This window comes from Aquila chrysaetos, chromosome 8 (assembly GCF_900496995.4).
Source record: "Aquila chrysaetos chrysaetos chromosome 8, bAquChr1.4, whole genome shotgun sequence".
NCBI classification, from domain to species: domain Eukaryota; kingdom Metazoa; phylum Chordata; class Aves; order Accipitriformes; family Accipitridae; genus Aquila; species Aquila chrysaetos.
The window spans coordinates 44,030,678-44,047,111 of record NC_044011.1 but is presented as its reverse complement, the minus strand read 5'-3'; the positions used below and the strand labels follow the sequence as shown (position 1 = coordinate 44,047,111).

At 49.4% G+C, this 16,434-nt stretch overlaps 1 protein-coding gene across 5 annotated transcripts in view; it reads right to left on the bottom strand.

The window, feature by feature from the left end:
• The window catches only part of OPCML (opioid binding protein/cell adhesion molecule like), a 315,386-nt gene that overhangs the window by 210,968 nt on the left and 87,984 nt on the right, over positions 1–16,434 (bottom strand). Inside the window, exon 1 of one of the 5 annotated variants that reach the window (XM_030021753.2) lies at positions 7,827–7,845. The exons of 3 other annotated variants lie outside the window; for them this stretch is intronic. Coding sequence is in view for 1 of the 2 variants with exons in the window: in XM_030021747.2 (XP_029877607.1) it covers positions 5,873–5,987 (115 nt within the window). In the remaining variant the exon portion in view is untranslated. Of the gene's footprint in view, positions 1–5,872; positions 6,003–7,826; positions 7,846–16,434 lie in introns of those variants that run through there. One more of the 5 variants, XM_030021747.2, reaches the window with a different exon arrangement.

Below are 16,434 nucleotides of genomic sequence, written 5' to 3'. Positions count from 1 at the left end.
TAAATTGCTTACATGAATTATTTGCTCAAATCTAACATGGACAGCACTGCTCAAGAGCAGCTGCCCCAAAGCCACAGCATTATCAGCAGCTCCGAGGTACTCGGGCGCAAGAAGAAAAATCGTGACCAAGATAAGCTAGGTCGAGTTATCGCCACGAAATATCACTTACTGCAAAGAGGAGGTGCCCTTGGTTTGCAAAAGTCTCCCTCTGCCAAGGAACTGACAGGTTCCCTTGCAGGCACCTTCGTCAGCATCTCAAGGGGCTTCTCAGACACTCATTCCCAGTCCTGCAGGGAGCAAGGAGTTACCATACGCTGGTGCTACAAGATCCTCGCGCAGGAGCAAGTAAGTGGTGGACTCAGGTTAGGGGTGTTTGAAAAAATCACAGGGGGTTGCAGGAGCATTTACAGAGGAAATGCAAGCTATTCTCCGGAATAAATCAATAAAAGTTTTGTTTTGTGCCTTTCAAATCCGCAGGGGACCATCGCATCCAGCTAAGAAGAGCAAGTTTTGTTTGCAGCAGAAAGAAAAATGTTTCTATTGTCAAATTATCATGACACCTGAGGTGCTCGCTAAAAACCAAAATACCCACGAATCCCTTTCCCATCAACACACGTGTTGGGAACACACGGAAAAGCAGGTGATTCGTACAGTAACCACTTGCATCCCAAGTCGGCACAGCAGGACCGTGTCCCAGCCAAACACACCGGCACCACCACCAGAGCTCGGTGTGAGCCAGGCCAGCTCCGGGAAAGCCACCAGCGCTGTTGAGCAGAGGGTAATTTAGTCCATGCATGCCCCTCCGCTCCCATTTTTCCAGGCCATAGCCCTGGAAAGGCAACGTGCTGGATGGGGAAGGGACTGGCAGGCTCCAAGAGCCTTGCCCAAGCAAGCAAACACTGAAACGAGAAGAGGAAAGCTCCAAGTTTTGATAACTCCACAGCTGCTCTGCCATCAGTGTTGGCATCACCAGCATCACCAGAGCACAAGAGCAACGACCCCAGCAGCGAGCCTGCCCGTGCTAGGGCTGCAGCTCCTGCTCCTCTCCTGACAGCAGCTATCTAGCCGGCTTTGCAAAAGCTGACAAGAGAGGGGAAGCAAGGTGGGAAACGAGGTAGCTGGACCACTTCGTGCACCCCCACGGGGATGGGGCCATCGATGGGACACAGCTAGAGACATCGATGTCCCGGAGCAACTCATCACAGCACCTGCCTGGGAAGGGCACTCGCCTTCTGGTTTAGCCATTTTTCAAGTTGTCACCGTTGCTTTCGCAAAGAGTTACCAAGGTCTCCTTCTCCCTGAGTAACCCCAGAGGAGAAGATGCTGATGGTGTTTCACCGGACAGGAACGTTTTAGCTAGAAAACCAGTTACCTTCAGGGGAGACACAGCACGGAGCCTCATTACCACTCAGGATTGAAATGCTGCACTGGAAATCTCTATCATTCCTCACACCCTGATGGTCTGTCGAGTTTATCAGTGCCCGGTTTGCAAGGAGACATGCTTCATCCCCACACCTCACCTACCCTTGGCTCCTCTTCTTCTCAGTTCCTGGGAAACTCAATACAACTAAGCTGACTTTCAAAGCTTTAATGGGACCAGATGGTTCCATAAAATATAAATGCAGCGATAAAAATACCAACATACCTCCTAGTGATTAACTTTGGATCTACCCTGACTAGGAAGGATTCAACTGAGCTTCGTCGAACTGGCAAGCTTGCCGCCTTCCTCCTGCAGATGGGTCCATAAACTCTCTCTGTGCCTTTCATCTGTTTCAAGAGCAATGCCAGAGGTCTCTCCCACCTCTTTATGGTCCTCCAGCCCCTTCTGAAGGTTCGGTCTGCCAACCAGCTAACATGCCGTCCAGTTCCTCCTCAAAGAGGTGTTATGACGGGAGAAAAGCTATAATAGCTTTCTCATAAAGGCCACGTTACCAAATGGCTTCATTTGCTGCAGTAGAGGATATTGGGCAACCCAGAACAAAGCAGATCCTTTCATGTCACTTAAAAATACCAAGAAACTTTCATAGATTGAAAACTAAAATAAGACTAAAATTACCACACAATTTCACTCAGTAATTTTTGCTGGCATGGAGATGATCACTCCTTGCTTTGGTAGTGAACAGATAATTCCAGACTTCAAAGGCTTATTTCAACATTAAGTAAACTTGTTAAATTAGTGGTTTGAAAGTTGTAATAAACTACCTAGATGAACATGACATGGCAAACAGCATGGCTTTTAGAAAATAAAGTCACACCTCTCTAATCTATTACAGTTCTTTGAGGAAGGCAACAATACCTTCAAGAAGAGCAGGTACAATTTATTGGACTTTCAAAAATGTCTTAATTAATAATAACCAGTACCCCTGAAGAAGCAGCAGGCTATGAAGATGAAAAACATCTTCCCGCAGATGCCTTGTGAAGGGATGTCATTTGAACAAGGAATTTGGAGCGTAAAGTACACAACCCAGGCAGCAGCTGGAGAAGAGCAGCAGCTTGTCAAAAGCCATACAAAGCGGGGATGTGGGAGAGTGAAAAATAAAAGTCAGATCTCCTGAGTCACGGCTCTCCCACCCCTGTATCAGGCAGATCCCAAGCACGACAGCGACACGGCAAGGAGGACGTAAAACGACATGCACGGTAGCTAGATTCAAGCCACCGCGGCTGAGAAAAATCACGGTTTAACAACCCAAACCCATGTCCCAGAGCTCCTGCAGGGTTTACACCGCCTGTGCTACATCTTCACCCTTGCACCTTCAGGAAACCGGAGCTTTCCTCACCCATCCCGGATAAATCCAAGGGGTGCATAACACCTCCTACCACGGTGAAAACACCCCCTGAGGCCAGCAGGCAGCAAGCACAGCAGAGCAGCAAATGGACAGAGAGATGGAAAGGAAAGAAAGCAATGACTAAAAAGATGAGAAGTTGATAGCAGATTAAATCAGCCAAGCTGGGGTGAAGTTTTAAATGGCATGGGGAGAAAAGGTGTCAAGTTTGAAGCATTTGCGATACAAATGCTATTCATTTTAGTCAGAAGGAGAGGACTGTGGGAAATTCAACAACATTATCTAACACAGGCAATTAAGAAAACAATGACAGCTGAAATTTAATACAGACAAGTACAAGGTAATGCCTATCAAAAGCAACATTTCCAACAACTCATACACACTGATGGATTCTAACTTAATTGTAACCACTCAGGGAAAGAAAAAAAGCTACACATCGCTCTGGACAACTTAACAAAACCATCTGATCAACAGACAACGGTGGCCAAGAAAGCAAGACACAGTGAGAAAGGGAGAGAGAACAATAACTGAAAACATTGCGATGCTGTCATGGAAGAAAACAACATTCCCAACTTGCAAGATCTTCTTCAGCATCGGATAGACAGATGTATGTAAAAGGGATAGGAAGAAACAACAAAAAAATCTGATCCTAAACACATTTCCATACCAAATGGAAAAAAATTGGGGGAGTATCATTCAAGAGGAGGATAAGAAAGGAGAAAAAAACCCCAAAGATTGCAGAACAAAAAAGTAAGGTTAAGTGGTGCCTTTTATTCATCCTCCTGTAATGAAAAGCACGTATTCACTGACACTGAAAGCCAACAAATTTGGAGGCGATAGACAACATCTCAGCAGAAACGCCCAAGCTGCTCTGGGAGCCTTTGCCATAAGCTACCAGCGATGCACAGAGATTATCAGGTTTTGCAGTAGCATCAGACACGAGCACGAATATTGAAGCCCACAGACCTGCTTGTAGGATAAAAATCTATTAGGATCCAAATGGAGGCCAAAGCGAAACCCCTGGAGTCTTTCCCATTTGTGGTTTTGGGCAGCCTGGTATTTATTTAATGACAGCTCTTTGTAGAGGTCCGAGGCCAATTACCAATGGCCTGGAGTTAGGAAAGAAAATTTTCCCTTAGTTGTCTCTTGGGAGGACTTTTCCCCTTAGCTCACGAGGAAGCCAAGCATCAGAGGCATCCCCGCAATGACTGCCGCTGGAGGCAAATCAAGTGACGCTGACGGGAAGGACAGAGGTACTTCACACGGTGGATTTACTCAGGAAGAGATGAAAATCGGAGCAAACATCGTGGCCTTTCGCGGGGAAGCGTGCTTCTCGCAGCATGCGGGAGAGGAATGGCCGCCGGCAGCAATAGCAAGGCTCAGCAGCATGAGGCACTATTGATTCAGCTTTGACGGACGGCAAAAAAAAAGCGCTGCTGGCCTGATCTGACCTGGAGGGAGAGATGACACAGCTTAAAAGGGCCTGGGTTATTCACTGCCATTTATAGGATGGCTGCACTGGCAGATTAATAAGGTCAGTATCTCAGCTGCGGAGTCCAAAGAGCCGGCGGGAGGATGAGGAGGACCCATGGGAAGAGGGCATTACGGGAACCCTCCCATCCATCCCTCTAACATACCAGACGAGGGGGGAAGAAAACACTTTCCTTTTCCAGTAGGACACTTTATTAATTCCTAAAGTGTCGACAACCTTAGTCGGGAGGCGGGGAGAAGGGGAGGCAGCTCGGTGCGTGTTTACGGGGACCTGCGATTTGCAGCCACGGTCTGCCACCGCTCATAACCAGGGGTGGATGTGAAGGGCAATCTGAGCACATTTGCAAACAGATTTAATAATAAGGGGCTGTCTGCCTCGATGTGTCAAGCTAGCTGCAAGTACTGCAAAAGAATATCATCGAGTGTGACATAATGCAAAGCAGGATAAGGTCATTTGCTTTGCTTTCCTCTGTTTTAAAGCATCAGAAAAATTCTTTTCAAAATGCAGCTTTCACAGAAACATGACCGGCTGCCTGAGGAACGGCTCGAGATCAAGCGTTTGATATTCAAAATTAATCCCAGGAGGACGAGGCGCAATACATTTGCTTTCCCTTCATCCATTTCCAGGCTGGAGATATCTCTCGTCCATTAACTCAGCTCTCCCCCTCCTCCCTTATCCCCCGACCAGGTTTTCTTCACAGGCTCATAGTTCACCTCTCTTTTTTTTTTTTTTTTTTTCCTGAACCATTGATCTAAATGAGGGGTCTGATCCCATGCTCCTCATTCAACAGGGATTTTCAGCTGAGTGAAACCTTCACGAGTGAAATCTTAGATTTTATCATCTCCACAAAGCCAAATGCCACAAGTTTGCAGCCAAAAACACTCAAGGTGAAATTAAGATAACTAGGGACTCCCGCAGCTTTCACCTTCGGGAAGAAACAGAAACAAACCCGAGAAGGAGGCCTTTAATGACAACTCCAAAAAGTTATTTAACTCAGATCTGTTTAGGATTTAAATCGGGATCACTGCAACACAGGCAAGCAAAAACCTTGCACGTGGGGAATGTTTCAAAACGCAACGTCTTGCTTTTTTCTTTCACACCAGAGTGCCTTTCCAAGCTGTCCCTTCCCCACAAAGCCCACCGCCTCCCTCCACCTGGGCACTGCCCGTCGTGCCCAGTGCTGTCACTACAGGCGCGCTTCCCCGCAGAGCTCATCTCGGGGCGAAGTCACTGGAGGGGACAGGAGCCCCATAACATGCCTCCCTCTGACACTCTCCGGTCCTAAACAACCACTCGGGTGCCCAAAACAGAGTGGCTGAGCATGCCCAGATGCTCCTAGCACAGCTGGATGCTCCCAGCACAGCTGGATGCTCCCAGCACATCCCAGTGCCCCACCACGGGGAGCGGCTGCTGGAATACACGAGTACATGCCACAGCAATGCCCTGGGGAAAAGCCGAACTTAGGGAGGGAAGTTAACTTTGCAAAATACAAATGCTCCATAGGAAATGAGGCATAAGAAATGGAGCCCTGGCGACGACATCTCAAGACGTGTAAACATCTGGTAACGGTTATCGCTAGGGACACCCAGTAACTCACCCAGCGTTGACGGCAGCAGAGATGCTCGGGGAAGTGTCGAGGATGGGGTAACGCATAGCTGAGAGGCAAGGCTGTCTACCAGTTGCAGAAGTGGGCACGGGAAGTCAAGACACATAAATCCAAGTTTTCTCACCACCACAGCGCAACTGCGGGGAAGTCCTGCCGGGAACACGTCGGGGTCTCTTGCAGGCTGTACGTGAGGCGCGGTGCAGAAGGACAACTGCACGCAGCTGCGCTGCAGCAGCAGATCCATAAAGGGAAAGGGCAGACTGGTCCCAGGTGAAGACTCACCAAGTTCCTCTTTGCTATCTAACCCTTGGCTAGCTCCTAACATTATCAATAACTGCTGTGCAAAGCTGAACTAAAAAGAAAGCAAAAAAAAACCCCAAGCAAGCTGATATTCCAGGAGAAAAAACAGTCCCTTCCTCCTCCCCAGACATCAGCAATGCTGCTGAGATTTCAGTTGAAATCTGCCTATGGTGTCTGACTTGGGAGGTGACCCTAGAGTCACCCAAGTCTATGGTGACTTTAGCCCAGCTAAAGAAAGGCCTCAAGCCGCCAACACAGTGCTTGGCCCAGCACCATCCAGCAGGATGGTTGCACCCTCCTGGCCAGGCTGCGGAGTATCACGACAGCTCTTGAGTCTCAGCCCACAGGGCCAGTAAGCTCACAACAAGCACCTGGACGGGCTGTATCCTGACCCACAAACAGCAAAACTCTCAGGAGGCTTTGGGAAGCAAATGCCATCGGCAGGTTGCTCCTGCCCTCTGGTCAGTGCAACCCAAGGGTTCGTAGCAGCTGGCACTACGGCCGTGCCCACGGCCACCAAACTGAACGGCTAAACTCATTCGGGTAGAGGAACGCAGACCCATGCCCAGGCTGAAGAATGATTGAAACCCTTTAATGATATGGGAAGCTTTGCTGTGCACGGGGCCCGATGGCTCAGGATAACCAGAAATGGAGAGTCAGGACACTCGGCATCCACCAGCTCGCCCCAAATTCAGTGCCAGCCATGAAGGTGAGTCACCCTGCAAGATGACATGAGGACAAGGTATACCCACATGCCGTCTGTGGCCACCTGAGCTCACTGTTCAGACCCAAAGCAAAGGACCCAGACCTCCCCTCCTTCTTCTCCTTGCACAGCACTGGCAAATACCTGCAGTCCCTCCCACACGGCCAAATCCATCCCATGCTCATGCTTCCCAAAGGTCCTCCAACATTACAGCTGCCCCAGCTGGTGTCTGGGCTCTGTTCAGCTCTGCCGAGGAGACCTATTCTTTTTAACAAGCATGTTAACATAACATACAAAACCCTCCAGCTCTCAAATTTCTCGGGAGCCCCAGAGGAGTACAGGAAATTCTTCTTAATTACAATGTGTGTGTTAAATAAGGACACCAGAAAGCAGTGTTTTAAAATACCTGGGAAAGGTTCTGAAGACATCACCACTGCCCCTGTTCGGGTTTAAAGGGTGGCCACCACATTTAAGGGCTGTGTAATCCCCAGGGCCTCAGAGGGGTTGATGTTATGGCAAGGCCACCAAGACTCCCATCTGAGGGGGCTTCAAACACAGCGGAAAATTTGAAGCTGTGGCTGGAGAGAGATGCGAGAAGCCACGGCCGTGATGCTGCAGAGGAAGCAGCCCCCGACAAAAAGTTTTAACTAAATAATTACAAGCAAGTCACTATTCCTTTAACAACAGACCAAGCCCTTGAAAATCTAGTTGCAATGCCACTGCAGCCTCGGCTCATTTGTCATCTGGTGAGTAATCACTCACCGTCACAGGAGTTTAACCCTGTCACAGGAGACAGCGGCTCTGTCACTCCCGGCAGCGACACGGCGGCAAGCAGGACAGCCGCGCGGGGATGTGTCTGCACAGATCCGCACCTAATTCCTGCAAAAGTGGCTTTTTCCAGAAGGCACAGATGCGTGCGTGTCCCTGAGTGCACATCCCTACCTTACACCCGTCCGACTGGTGGGATGCTCACCATGACCTGGACGGGTCCAGCCCTGCTCCTCCCCGGAGCGCTGCCACTTAGAATTCGCTAATTAAGTCCTGTTAATGAATTGCCTCCAATGCCTATTCACAGCACATTTGTGCTCCCCCTCTGCCAGCGCTCTCGCCAATCAGTTGGCTGTTGGGAACTTGTCTGAAATCTGGGGGAACGTGCCAAGAAAGCCCATTTCAGCTTCACGGTCACGAACGCTCACGCCAGGAGCGCAGCTTAACATTGCATTCATCCAAGGAGGGAGCAATCACAGCCTGCCTGGGACTCTGTCTGTGGCAGGAGAACAAGAATATGACACATCATCCATTTTTTATCAGGTCATTCTATGGCTACAAGAAGTCTCTACTCCCAAGCAACTACCTACAAACAAGCTACAGATCAAGTGCCACTAGCAAAAATTACCCAGCTACAGCAACCTGCTCGGAAGAAAGCACAGTCCATCCACCAGCGGAAGAAAAACAAGCAGGGAAGGTGAATTATTTGTACAGATGACCACCCGGCCCTTCGCATATTGTGCACCACCGATACCCATGTACAGCTAACGCGCGAGCAAACGAGGGTAATTCAGATATACGCTCAGTTGACACTAAATATGTTTGTTCCTTAGACGCTTCTTTTCATCCCCAGGATGTCTCAACATGTGAGCACGTTAATTCCCTAGTGATTAACTTCTTTATTTATTTAAAAAGAGTAGAGAGGTTTTCACAAGCATGACTGTCACTCAGCATCTCTCACCGACAGCGAGACGGGGATGATTTGTGACAAACGCTCCGTGCCACGGTGGGTGTCTCCTCCAAAGGGAGGTATCCCCTGACCAGGGCACTGTCTGGGGTGGGGGGGGCTGTCTTCCAACCACTGACTGCAGAAACAGCTCCCACCTAAATGATGCTCAGTGTCTGGGCTCTTCCCTTCCCTCCAAATACACACCAAAAAATGCAAGACGATTAGACAAAGTGCATTAGACACAGCCCACGTGCATTCAGGAAGGATGGGACACAAGCCCGTGGTGGTGATACGCAGCAAACCCGGAGAGCATCCCTCTGAGAAAACGCTCCCCGGGAAAGCACCCGCTGGCAGCCAGCATGAGAGGCAGCTCAGTGAAGAAGAGAAAAATCTTTAAACGCTGATAGAAATGCCACAGAAGCAATGGTAAAGCTTTGCAGCTGGTTTCCCTGCCTTCCCAGAGGGTGGCCAGGGCTTCTCCTAGAGAGAAAGAGGAGAAATGAGAAACACTCCTGCTTAAAATGAATAAAATATGTCACTCCTGATCTTGTAGCTATTAAATCACTGGCTATACAATTACTTAATTATGTAGCAGCAAAGGCGGGGGGGGGGGGGGAAGAGGAAGATGGTATTTTTCCTCCTGAAAACTTCAATTTGCTACCTCAAGAAAATAATTACTCGATTCAAACATTAAATAATTGAGACATTCATTAGTAGTCCTATTGTATGATTAGCACAAGGAAGGTACCATTTAAAGACTGAGAAATTGATTCACCAGGGAAAACGAAAGCCAGCCTTAATGGGCTAAACGAGAGCACGGCTTCGAGGGCTGGCCAGCTCAGTGGAGGACGGAGGCAGGTTGCCACCATGCTTGGCTCTGGCTGCACCCACCAGGACTTTCCCACTTGGTGGCCCACGGAGCACGGCTGGGGCTGGCAGTGCCTCCAACCCAAAGCATCCCCAAAACTCCCAGCGCTGGATTCAGACAGTGTGCTGCACCCCGGCGGTGGAGCAGATATTTGCAGCCCGATGCAAAGCCCAGCCGGCTCCTATCTCTGTATAGGTACACGTGGTCTCCTTGTCCGCACATAAATACTCCCCGCGGCATGACCAGAATCAGGATTTGTGTGCTCGCTTGCAATGCATGAACATACAGGACCCTTCCCTACGTATGCTACTTCTGCATACCACTGCCCAGGTTGCACAGGTCTTTCCAGAAAGCCCTGACCTCCCCTCGGACCCAGCACTTAGCACCTTCATTCACTGCCTGGAGGAAAAAAAAGCTGCTGGTTCCAGCAACTCAGACCTCAGCTACACCTCAACAGGAACCTCGTGCGAATTCACTGCTGCTGCAATAACCAGCTGCCAAATAATTTGATGCGGGAGATGGGAAGCAGGAACCCTTTATCCCTCTAGATGCAATCGAGCGGTTTACAGTGTCTGCAGAAAAAACCCTGCTGCAAACGTGCTCCCGCTCAGCACAAGGTGGGGAGAAAGCCAAGCGGGGTGGACAGGGGACAGCGGCTCCTGGGAAAGAGAGAGGGCAAAGGCAGCACCGAAGGGAAAGCAATTACAAGCAATTATTGGCAGAGGCTGCCATGTGGAAACACTCTCATTGTTTAAAATTTGACCCACCGCGAATATCTTTCTTAAAATGGTTATTGCCTTATCCTCGCGGATCTAAATAGCACTCTCCATGCTTGGCTGCTCTAAGGAAGACAGAGCAGCTTTGAGCAGCGGCTGGTGAACGCAGAGGATTTTTGGTCGTTCGCTATTTTCCCTCCCAACCCATCTCACGGGGTTCCGAGGCTAATTGGAGGCACATCACAGCCTGAAACCCAGGCAAAACATTGCTGCTGCAGCCCACCCACTCCCTTAGCACCACACAGCACAGTTTTCCTCCAGGCAGCACTTCCAGGGAAAAGGCCACGGATAGGACAAGCATCCCTCAGCTCTTCCTACGGAGGAGACACGCAGAGCAAGCTGAGCTGCTGCAAAAGCCCCTGATTGTAGGACAGGCAGCTGCGATCCTTCAGCCCTGTTTATTCCCCTTTAACAAGCAGGGAAACCAGGGAGTTTGAAGTCCTAGACAAATTATTTACCCCCAATTTAAGCCTGGAGTTGAAAACTGCAAAGAGACAGCTTAGAAGTGAGCATTTTTATAACTTAGATCATGAGATTGCTTCTTTTATGAGCTGGCAATTTGCAAATACATTTTTTTTTTTCTTGGAAAATACCATTACATACACAAAGATGGGCTTCCCTAGTGAGGGAGAGACTTGTCTTCATCTCACTCTGAGGAACTGAAAACCCCACCTTTCCCCAAAGATTTGGGTTCTTCCCAACAGTGTATAAGGCAGCTCAGAGACTCTTTAAGTGGAGCACGAGCTCCTGTGGCTGCCTTAGCAACCCTCCCCAAAGCTGCATCAATGTCATCTCCAAGCGATGCCACCGGCACAAGAGCGCCGAGATCTCCGCGCGGTAAGGCGCCGTATTGAACTGAAATGGTCGCGGAACAAAAGTGGCCATGTTAATCTCGTCTCCATTAAAAAATAATAATGGATCAAAGTTTGCCCAATAGAAAAGGACAAAATCAGCGGAGAATTACTTTAATTATTACCTTCAAGCTTGCAAAAAAAAAAAAAAAAAAAAAAAAAAAAGGGTATTGCAACCGAGAGCACACACGAAAGAAAAACTATAAAGGAAGTACTTGACAGTGCCCCTTTAATTAAACTGCTCTGAATATCATTAGCAATGGACCTTTGGAATTTAAAGCCAATTACAGTCTAAATACAAAAGTTACTTGCTAACCAAGAAGCTTACGCAACATCTTTCAGAAGTGGGCTTGGTGCACAGGGAAGAGCTTTTCCTCTGCGAAGCGCTTTTATGCAAGCTGGGCACCTCAGCACAGAGAGATCCAAAAAGATAGGAGCGAGAGGATCCCCCGTTACACTGCAATTACGGGTCCAAATATGCCCACCGTACCCTGCAGCCCACACAGGGGTCATCAGCCAACAGATGATGGACCTTTAACCCAAGCTAGCGGAGCTTCTGAATTGCAGGGAAGTCACACGGGGCTGCTGAAGAGTTAAATATTTGGATCACAGAGGCCAGCATCTTGGTTAGTGTCTCGCGCAGGCTCACGCTGCACCACTCGGTGCTCCGGGGGCCCAAGCGTTCAACACCAGCTCAGGAGAAACTCAAGCCTCCGGAACAAGCTTCCCATCACGGCGCTTCCAAATGAGACTCTCTGCTGCTCACCAGCCCAAAAAAGGTACAGGAAATCTTTTCCTCTGCAATCGCAACACACAAGCTGCCGAGCTTCGGCATCGCCAGGGATGCGGCTCTACCTACAGTAGACCTGGGATAGCGCAAAAGAGTGGGACGTGCCCTGGTTTCTGCGCATCCCTCCCACACTCAACAGGCAGAAGTACCTAGTCACCAACAGGATAACGGAGAAAAAGAAGGAGCCCTACACCCTGGGGTAAAAGGCAGGCAGCCTGCCTGCTGTCACTGCTTCTTGCCTTTGAAGGATCCCTCGGTTTCCCGAAGGTTTAGATCAGATCCTGGTTGTGGTGCAGCAAAATTCTGCATTTTCTCTTCTGGACAAAGGAATATGACTGCAATGACAGGAGACAGTGGCTGTTTGCATGGAAACAGCTCTCCCCGTGCCACGCTGGCACAACAGGGCAAATCCTGCTGCACTGGTGTTTCTGCTCTGCGATGGGCTTTGGAGGGCAAGAGTAAAACAGACGGCATGTGGAATGCTTCACCCCAAAAGTCAGACCACAACAGGGCCAAAACCATACCTTGGATCGTCTGTGAGGTTCATGGGGCTCATGGCAGCTCTGAGAGAGAGGAGCCCAAGCTCATGTATTAGGGGGTAGGGAGGGGACCAGGAGGCAAAGACTTTGTTCTTCGGTGCCCGAGGCTTCTCGTCATTAAAGCAAAACAATAATTAAGGATCAACAATCACTCTTCTTTTCTCTCACACCTTTCACCTTTATGGAAAAATTCTACAGACATATTACAGACTGCGCGAGTGTTTGACTTTCAAAGCAAAACGGGGAAATATCTCCCTGTCACAGCATTCGGTGGGACAGCGACAACGAACCCAACAGAAATATTCATTGCCATATGTTCCAGGAATGATTTCCACAGACATTCGTTAGTATCATCGCCATGAAACTCTGCAGGACTTTCCTGCAAGGGAAGTGGCAGTTGCTAATTAAACTGCAGACGTCATCCTGAGCACGGAAGGTGAGGCTCAATACCTCCAGCTGAAAGGCCAAGAAAGGGGAGAGTGATGGAGCATGCTGCAGATGCCCAGCTCCGTCCCTAGCAGTAACCCCTGCTCTTCCTACCTGTTTGAAAAACGGGCTTTCCAAGTGAGAATAATGATTTCTACAAGCTCCACATATTTATGATTTTGGGGAAACAAACCAGAGCACGGAGACACTCTCTTGCACAGCTTTGCTTATGCAAAGTTACTCAGATAAACCTCAAACAGAAACAAAAAAACAAACCAAAAAAAAAAAACCAACCCCAAAACCAAAAAACCAAAGCACCAACCTTATAATTAAAATAAAAGTACCCAGTGGTTTGGGAAGCCAAGGCTGGTACTTTCCTCACGATATTTAATGTTAACATTTCCAGCTAATTTATTACCTAATTGCAGGGCAGCTGAACATCTTGAGGGGCTTGTGTGTAGCAGAGCTGAGGAGCATTGCTCCTCGCTACCAACCGGTTTATGCTTCGCCTCAGCTCTGGTGTCCGGCAGACGAAGTTGCTGCCAGCCAGGAGACGCTCCAGGGAAGCGACAGGAAAGCAGAGGCAGCCAGCAGTGGGCAACTCCACGTCTCAACGCTTGAAAAAGCTTCTTCAGACAACCTGCGTGGGAAATCAAGCCCAAACCTGGGAGATGTGCCTAGGGGAGCCCCAAGAGCCTTTTGACCTGGAAGAACCAACTCATGATGGAAAACAGAATTGTTATTCCAAAGTTGCAGGCTTAAGACAAACTCTCAGAGCCTGAAAGAGCAATTCAGAAGGGAGTTAGAAATGGGGCTGATGGCTTTTCCAGGCAATTTCTTCCATCCTTAGCCAGACTCCCAGGGGAGTAGCACAAACGAGAGAAACGGAGCAAGAGGAGGAGGACAGAGCCAGCCTCACTGCTTAGACACGAGGACTGACTTTGTCATCTTGCAGCTTCCAGCCTCCCTCCAGGGCCCACCACATGTCTCTTCTACCTGCTCTGAAGCACGCTTTGCTCTTCTCAGTCCTAAGAAGGGAGCACGACCCCTGAATGGGAGAACTGTTGGGCTCCATTTCCAAATTGCTCCTGACTTGCTGCACAATGTCAGGCTCTGCCTTGCTTTCCCCATGTGTAAAGGAGACCTCAGCAAATTGCTCTGAGACCCTCAGGAGGAAAGAGTGTCACAAATGCCGTTTTTAATAATTTAATCATTGCAGTCCTGCAGCTATCCCACTCAAGGATCTCCCCACGGAGCCAGCTGAACACGTGTGCAAGAGGACTGCAGAACACAGTTATTTTGAGAAGATGGATAGACAGGCAAAAAGACAGGGCTTGACAGCAAGCAGAACATTTCAAAGAATCTCAGCTGTTCAGTAGTCATCCATCATCCACTGAAAACACCGGCAAGCCAGGGCTGTGTAATCACAAGAAAGTATTTAACACCTGTGTTCACCTATACAGAGTCCTAAATCGCATCTCTCGGGCTGGGCCCCCAAATCTGGCTCATTGCCACAGTAATGTCACCAGGGACATCACCTTGAATTTAATATGCAGAGAGTGAATTGATGTTGTTCTCTAATACACTTATACGTACCTATTATGCATTTCAGGTGCATTTCTATATACATATTCATCCCCAGGTACAAAGCATTGCACACAAAGTAAGGTAAGTGCCGGAATGAACACGTCAAGCTTTGCTGATGGGGAAATCGAGGCAGGCTAAGGGCAAAGTGACCTGCCCGGTGTCCTGAGACTGAAAACCATGGCTTATATCCACAGTCTGGCCACCTAGTCGGTAGATCACACTGCTTTTTTTTTTTTCCCCTCTGACCCCAGTCAAGAAAGTAATTGAATTATTTTTTTTAACACAGGCTGAGCAGATGCCCTTGTTGGTGGACCCCACTGGTGGCAGTGATTAAGCGCTCTTCCTTGCCAGTGGTGCAGACAGCACAGGGCAAAGCCCCACGATGCTGATGAGCAAACAAAGACCTGGGTTTTGTTCTCTCCCTCCACCTAACGAAGCACAGGATCACTCGAGGATGTTTGTTGGTTTTAATCAATACAGAAAGAAAATGGTCATGTCTGTTCCCTTCCAAGAGAGGAAAACATCCCCTTTCTGCTAAGTCAAAGGAGTGAGCTGGAGAGCGAACTCCTCAAGGGAAGAACCACTTCTCCGAATTCCTGAGTCTACCTCTAAAATAAAGGGGAAAAGTAATGAAAAATACTCTCTTTTTTTTTTTTTTTTTTTTTCTTTTTATCTCGCTGCAGCAGCACTTACAGTCTCCCAACCTGCAATTTTCCAAGTAACATCCAGGAGAAATCACTAGTGGGGTCACCCTCACCCCAGCCCTAATGGGACCCCCGTGTGCTGGGGGTGTCAAGGCAGCCTCTGCTCAGGGCAGCTCATCATCCATACGGACAAGGGGACACAAAGCGACTTTGGCGGTGATGAGCTGGGGATCCCTTCGCTCCTTCGTTCCGTTCCCTTCCCCTTCTACCTTTACAGACACCGTCCGAAGCCAGCTTGTTTCCTAAAGCTCTCCAAAAAGATTGTGAGCATGGAGAAAGCAAGCTCAGGGAAGGCAGGCAGCCAGAAACACTCCTGGGGTAACCCCCACCAAGGGCAAGTCAGGAGGGTGAGCACGCCTGGGGAGAAGCCCTCAGATTGTCCTGGGGGGAAGCAGCAGTCCCCGCACGAGGCATCCCTCCCGGGGAGGGAGCGCGGCAAGAAGCCATCTGCAAAACCACCCCGGTGGCTCCTGCAAAGCCCTGGCCTCTTTCTGCAGCCGAACAAGCCCTCACCTACCAGCAGAGACCTCAGTGGGACAAATGGGTGTCCTAGAGGTGACCCACAGCCCTGACACCCGTGCTACCTGGGTGCACAGAGCCGTTCCGTACCTTCGCCGCAGCACCCGTGCAAACCCTCCGGCCCCGCTCCGTGAAAAGAGGGGGCTGCAGCATTTGTTTTAAGGAATGAACTGGAAGGGAACAGAAGGACCTGGCAGGCAGGCGAGGGTTTGGGCTTTGCAATCTGGATAATCCATCTGAAACTCAGAAAGCAGCTAGGAGAATGGAAGAAGGAAGGGAGAAAAAGTAATGAATAAAATAAAAAGGAGCACAGATCTGCCTGCAGCCATTCCAAGCAGCAGTTTTACCTCCAGTGCTCCAACAGACCTGGGAGCTTCCCTAGTAACTAGTAATATGCTCCTGGGAGCCAGGGGATAGTTAGGCTATTTGGGTAATCATATGCAAACACACAACCTGCCCACGGGCGCTGGGACGGGGTCAGGCCAAGGGAAACCTGCCCTTTAATCCTGCTTTGGTGCTCCCTTTCAGGGCAGGAGTCTGCAGAGCCATGGCTCCAGGGGACTGACCAACCCCACGAACCTGCGATCCCTGAGCTCCTACACACCCCAAAAACCCCAAAACCAGTACCAGCCCTCCCTCTCTGGACAAGGAGGGGAGGGAGGGAAAGGGAACACGCGTGTCTGGAAGGGGAGACGGACAGCAAGGAGACGCAGCAGGAGACCTGCTAACAGATCCCCGCGTCTCGTTTAAAGAGGATGAATCTGCAGTGCAGG